Here is a 6,686-nt window from a genome sequence, read left to right on the forward strand (position 1 = left end):
CCAGATATTGTATTTTTATTACAATGCTATTTTTATATGATACAAAAAACAAACAAGATTGCAGGGACATTTAGTAAAGTGAGAGAGAGGGAGAGTGGCATAATTTGTCTTGAACTAATTAAGATGTATAGCTCCTTATGACATTTCCTTTTAAATTGGATTAATTAAAGTATAGTTTTGTAACTACGGAAGTGAGCAGGTTAACCAATAACACGATCATGACTGACATCTAGCGGACAAATGGTGCAACTGCATGCCATCTCTGAAGCGTGCAGAGCAGAGTCGTTGCTAATTGAAATCTCCTCTGGATTCGCAAGGTATGTAGGGACAGGCTGTGCTGCATCAGCTCGTTCTATTTCATTCCTACTGACCGCCAGAGGCGGTGCTTTAGCACTGGATGTTCCATCTCGCGCATGCGCAGGTCGAGTAATTATACCAAAAAAGTCACCTGTGACACCTGGGTGACCCGAGAAAGTCTATATATTCCGGAGTCACCCGAGGTTCTGTTCCTTCTATTTTCTCGCGGTAGCGTACTAGCAGGACACACAAACATTGTTTGTTGTAAGAGATACCATATTAGCTTGTCGCAAGTAGCCTTGTAACCCAAGGGTTGGTGCCTCGATTTAACTTCGTCCACCAAGGGCTGCGACTCGCAATTAGTTTGATATCGGCAGGGGTGAGTAAAGTGTGTAGGCTACGCGTAGTCGACTATCCGTCGGCTAGCGCGGCAGCCGATTTCACCTTTCTACCCTTTGCTTTAATTTGCTTAGAGCATTAATTGGCGGCTAGTTTTCAGTCGCCGTGTTATTCTTTCGGTCTCGCACCGTTTCTCGGGTGCGTTCGCCTAAGCCCGGTTGCTCATTTGTATGCGCCAGTGCGCGGCTTGGGGTCCAAGCCGCCGTCACTGTATTTATTTAGCCAGTTGCGCTCTTTAATTAATCGCCAGTGAGTGGCTTGGTTTTCAAAAAGCCGTCACTGTATTTTCCTGGCGCCGTCACTCTATCGTCGGGCGCATTATTGCTCGGGTGCTCTCGCCTGTAGCTTGATTGCCTAGCCTGCGCTGATTGCTCTCCGGTGCGCTGCTTGGATTACCAAGGCTCGCCGTCACTGTGTTGTTGCCGGGGTGTCGCGTCGTTGCTCGGGTGCTCTCGCCTAAAGCTCGATTGCCTAGCCTGTGTTAATTTGCTCTCCAGTGGGCTGCTTGGGTTTCCAAGGCTCGCCGTCACTGTTATTGTCGGAGTCAAGTGTCGCGTCGCTCGGGTGCTCTCGCCTGTAGCTCGCCGTCACTGTTATTGTCGGAGGGTCGCGTCGCTCGGGTGCTCTCGCCTGTAGCTCGCCGTCACTGTTATTGTCGGAGGGTCGCGTCGCTCGGGTGCTCTCGCCTGTAGCTCGCCGTCACTGTTATTGTCGGGCTGTCGCGTCGTTGCTTGGGTGCTCTCGCCTAGAACTCGATTGCCTAGCCTGTATTAATTTGCTCTCCAGTGGGCTGCTTGGGTTTCCAAGGCTTGCCGTCACTGTTATTGTCGGGGTGTCGCGTCGCTCGGGTGCTCTCGCCTGTAGCTTGCCGTCACTGTTATTGTCGGGGTGTCGCGTCGTTGCTCGGGTGCTCTCGCCTAAAGCTCGATTGCCTAGCCTACTGATTAATTTGCTTGCAATTTGCCGACATGCTAAGCGCCCATAGTTGTGTCACCTGCATGGCCTCCCTGCAGGCGGAGGATGGCCATGACCAGTGCCCGTGTCTCGGGGTTGAACACCTCAGGGAAGCAGTGTCGGATAACCCGTGCATGAACTGTAGTTTCATGCCTCATGCACTGAGGCTAGCTAGGTTGGCTGAGGTGGAGGGCAGACCAGGGTTGCCCCCTTCGGGTCTTGGTCCTAGTGGCACCAGGCGCCGTGCCTCGGCAGCTGGGGGACCCCCCGGGAAGTCCCGTAAGGTCGAAAACTTGGCAAACCAAGTGAATAAGCTCTCGGATGAGGTTGCTCAGATTAAAACCCTCCTACAGAACCTCCAACCAGCTCAGGGTGTACCAGCCGCGGCCCCTGCGGCTGCGCAACCCACTTATACAGAGGATGACATGCTGTCTACAGCTGCGTCCTGTAGCCTTTTTGCAGAGGAGGAAGAGCAAGCGTCCCTTGCCTCTCAGGCGTTCTCTCAAGGGTCTCTGGGCGGCTCGGCTAGAGGGTCAGTGTCCGGCTGCGACACTGTTAGACCAGCCGTGCGAATGGCCCTGGCAACACTGGGGTTGGATGAAGCTCCTGTTTCATCTGCACATGTGAACGCCTTTTTTCCACAGGCCGCTCAACCTTCCGTTTTCTCTTTGCCCCCCTCTGAGCCGTACATCGCAGAGCTTCATAGATGCTGGCCAGATTCAAGGGCTCTCTCCCATCACACTAGTGATAGCAGAGGTCTGGCAACTATGGCCAATGCTGATTCTTATGGCTTGGACCGGTTAGCTCCGATTGAGCCTGCTATAGCGTCCCTGGTTGTCTCCCCGGACGAGGCTCTGAGAACCGATGCGCGCTGCCCTCGGCCCCAGTGCCGGATTACAGATGACCTCCTTACCAGGAGTTATAACATTGCTGCCCGTGTGGGACGTCTTGGGAATTCGCTCTCTCACATCGTTCTGGCGCTGTCTCAGACTATACGTGGGTCAGGTGCTGATCCTTCAGCACAGACCCTCAGTGATGCTTCACTGCAAACTTTTGCTTACATGACTAGGGAGCTAGGCAGGTTAATGTCAACTGTTACGTTGGCGCGCCGCCAGGTTTGGCTGGCGCAGTCACCGCTTTCGGAGGTGTGTCGACGGACCCTCCGTTCTCTTCCAGTAGTCCCAGGCCAGACATTTGGGCCAGCTGCTCTTCAGGCCCTGGAGCGAAGTGTACAGGTAGGCCAGGCTAGCCAGCAGTTTGCTAGCTTACGGCGTGCACCTCTGCTCCATTCTAGGCCGGGGGCCTCTGCGGTACCCCGTGCCAATAGCTCTCAACCACGTTCAGGTGGACAATCGAGGGGCCAGCACTTCTCAGCACGGGCTGACCAGCGCCGTAGCTCTGCGCCACGGGTGGCATTTCAGGCGCCAAGAGGTTCGGCGCCCAGTCGCCGCCCCCCCAGGGCCCCTAGGGGCAGGGGGGGTAGGTACTGAAGTCCAAGGGCCGGTCGTCGGACGCTTTTCTCAGCAGCACTTGAGCTACTGGCAAGAGCAGACCACAGACCCTTGGATAGTGTCCACGCTATCCAACGGGTACACACTACAATTCCGACGCCGGCCCCCAACTTTCAGCGGGATCAAGGTTACCGTGGTCACCAATCCCGACAGATCCCTGGTCCTGAGACAGGAAGTAGCCACCCTCCTTGGGAAGGGTGCCATCGAAGTAGTAGAACCACAAGAACAGCTCGATGGGTTCTACTCAACCTACTTTCTGGTACCGAAGAAGGATGGCGGGTTTCGCCCCATTCTGGACTTGAGAGGGCTGAATCAGTTCCTCAAGGTTCTTCCCTTCCACATGCTGCGTGTTGCGGACGTCCTCCAGGCTATCGCTCAGGGGGACTGGTTCGTATCAATAGACCTGAAAGACGCTTACTTTCACGTCCCTATTGCCCAACGTCACAGGCGGTTCCTCCGCTTTGCTTTTCTGGGCAAGGTTTACCAGTTCAGGGTTCTTCCGTTCGGGCTGTCTCTGGCCCCGCGTATATTTACACGGTGTGTAGCAGCAGCCCTGTCACCATTACAGGCCACAGGTATGGCGATACTGCCATACCTGGACGACTGGTTGGTCATTTCCCCAACTCGGGAGCAGGCGGTCAGGGACACAGCCACTCTCCTCAGCCATGTGGACCGGCTTGGCCTTATGGTCAATTTTACCAAGAGCAACCTTACACCTTGTCGGGTTGTGAGCTATCTGGGGCTGGTGCTCGACTCGGTGGCCATGCGAGCCTGCCTCTCTCCAAAGCGCGTAGCTACCATTCTGCAGCTGCTACAGCGCTTCAGGCGGGGGAAGTTGCTGGAATACAGCCTCTTCCTTCGACTGATAGGTCTGCTGACCTCAGCATCCATGGTGGTCCCACTAGGCCTTCTGGAATTGCGTCCCCTTCAGATCTGGGTGAATGGTCTCCACTTGGACCCCAAGTGGCAGAGACACAAGATGGTCAGGGTGTCTGGGCGGTGCCTTCGGGCCCTCAGACCCTGGAGAGAGAGGGCATACCTGATTGCGGGGTCGCCCTTAGGGAGGATAGCTTCCCGGCGGGAGGTTGTGGAGACGGACGCCTCCCTTTCCGGCTGGGGTGCAGTATGGCAGTGCAGGACTGTCAGAGGCCAGTGGGATGCCCAGCAGAGACTGGAGCATATAAATGTGCTGGAACTCCTTGCGGTGTTCTTAGCTCTCAGGCACTTCCTTCCAGTTCTGAGGGACCGACATGTTCTTGTCCGGACAGACAACACCTCCACAGTTTACCACGTCAACCATCAGGGGGGCACCAGATCGAGGCAGAGCCTGCGGGTCACGCAAGGGCTCCTTCGGTGGGCGTTCCCCCATTTTCTAAGCCTGAGGGCTGTCCATGTTCCAGGTGTCCGGAACACAGCGGCAGACCTTCTCTCTCGCCAAGGGCCACCCCCCGGAGAGTGGAGACTCCATCCGGAGGTGGTGGGGATGATTTGGGACAGGTATGGCAGGGCAGTGGCGGATCTCTTTGCTTCCGAAGAGACCACCCACTGTCCCCTTTGGTTCTCCTTGACGGAGAGGACCAGTCCCCTAGGGCAGGACGCTCTGGCTCATGCTTGGCCAGACAGCCTGCTTTATGCATTTCCCCCAATTCCCCTTTTACTGGCAACGCTGGACAGGGTCCAGCGTGGCTGTCACAGCCTACTTCTGGTGGCTCCACATTGGCCAGGAAGGCCATGGTTCCCACCATTACTGAAACTCCTCAACGGAGAGCCTTGGTGCCTCCCAGAGAGACGGGACCTTCTGTCTCAGGTAGGCGGACGCATATGGCACACGAATCCTGGCCGCCTGCGGCTGTGCGTGTGGCCCCTGAGAGCCAGGACCCACTGCTGAGGTCTTGCGACCAGTCAGTGGTCCGTACTATTTTTAGTTCAAGGGCACCCTCCACTAGGTTGCTCTATGCAAACAGGTGGAAGTTGTTTTCACAGTGGTGCGTGGCGCGGGGCGAAGTCCCGGAGACCTGCTCAGTGGTAGTGATACTACACTTCCTGCAGTCTGTGTTGGACAACAGAAGAGCTGCGTCTACCCTGCGTGTTTATATGGCCGCGATCTCAGCCACACACGCAAGGGTGGATAACCAGATGGTAGGGTCCCACTACCTAATCAGGCAGTTTCTGAAGGGAGCCCAGAGGCTTCAACCGCCGCGATCCCTGAGGGCACCATCATGGGACCTGAAAGTAGCTCTGAGGTCCTTATGTCTACCCCCATTTGAGCCACTAAGTCAGGCAGACCTGACGCGGCTGTCCATGAAGACGGCATTTCTCCTTGCCATTGCAACTGCAAAACGGGTCGGTGAACTCCATGCCTTGTCAGTAAGCCAGGCGTGTTTGCGCTGGCACGCAGATGGGTCAGGAGTGGTGCTCTGGCCGAACCCATCCTTCCTACCCAAACGATTGTCTCCCCATCATGTAAACCAATCAATCGAGTTGGCTGCTTTCAATCCCCCAGGCTCTCCAGGGGGTGCAGAAAGAGTGTCAGACCTGTTGTGCCCGGTGCGGGCGCTTAGGGCATATGTTGAAGCGACAACCAGCTTGCGTAAGACGGATAACCTCTTTGTCTGTTACGGGGGCTGCAGGAAGGGGGCTGCCCTATCGAAACAGAGACTCTCCCACTGGGTTGTGGATGTGATCTTGAATGCCTATAGGGCGCAGGGGCTCCCTATGCCCTTGGCCGTTAAGTGCCACTCTACCAGGAGTATGGCTACTTCATGGGCTGCCTTGAAGGGGGTTCCACTTCAGGACATTTGCTCCGCGGCTACATGGTCCTCATCATGTACGTTTGCCCGATACTACAGGGTTAATGTCGCTGCTCCTCATCCTGTGGCGACGGCTGTCCTGTCGGCGGCTTCGAGCCCTTGATTGAAGTGAGCACTCTTCGTGACCTTTTTGGTATTAGTCATCCAGTGCTAAAGCACCGCCTCTGGCGGTCAGTAGGAATGAAATAGAACGATAGTTACGTATGTAACTACGGTTCTATGAATTCCGGATGACCGCCAGAGTTCTCTGTCACTCAGACTTCTCAGATTCCGCGAGAAGATCCAGTTGGAACAGAACCTCGGGTGACTCCGGAATATATAGACTTTCTCGGGTCACCCAGGTGTCACAGGTGACTTTTTTGGTATAATTACTCGACCTGCGCATGCGCGAGATGGAACATCCAGTGCTAAAGCACCGCCTCTGGCGGTCATCCGGAATTCATAGAACCGTAGTTACATACGTAACTATCGTTTTGTAGTGTGAAATGTGGTTGAGTTAGGTGCTAAGAGCTCACACTCATAACGTAATAATTAACTTTTAATTAATTAAAATCACACACATTCACCTCTGTTTATCTTACACTGTGTACATTTGTATATCTTGCATTGTTAAGCATGCTCGAATTATATCGTATTTTATCAAAGGATAAAAAGTGAGAATCAATACTAACATCTCGCTCACTTGCCAATGTTTGGATGCTATAGTAGAAAACAT

General features: G+C 54.5%; 1 protein-coding gene across 1 annotated transcript; it reads left to right on the forward strand.

The window, feature by feature from the left end:
* Positions 1–1,664: 1,664 nt before the first annotated feature.
* On the forward strand, positions 1,665–6,437 carry LOC130405622 (uncharacterized). Its single transcript, XM_056610799.1, has 3 exons — positions 1,665–1,729; positions 2,004–2,097; positions 2,890–6,437. Exons 1-3 carry the CDS (start codon positions 1,665–1,667, stop codon positions 5,047–5,049), a joined length of 2,319 nt encoding a protein of 772 aa, XP_056466774.1. The 3' UTR covers positions 5,050–6,437.
* Positions 6,438–6,686: the final 249 nt, after the last annotated feature.

Source organism: Gadus chalcogrammus, chromosome 16, assembly GCF_026213295.1.
Source record: "Gadus chalcogrammus isolate NIFS_2021 chromosome 16, NIFS_Gcha_1.0, whole genome shotgun sequence".
Lineage (NCBI taxonomy): Eukaryota > Metazoa > Chordata > Actinopteri > Gadiformes > Gadidae > Gadus > Gadus chalcogrammus.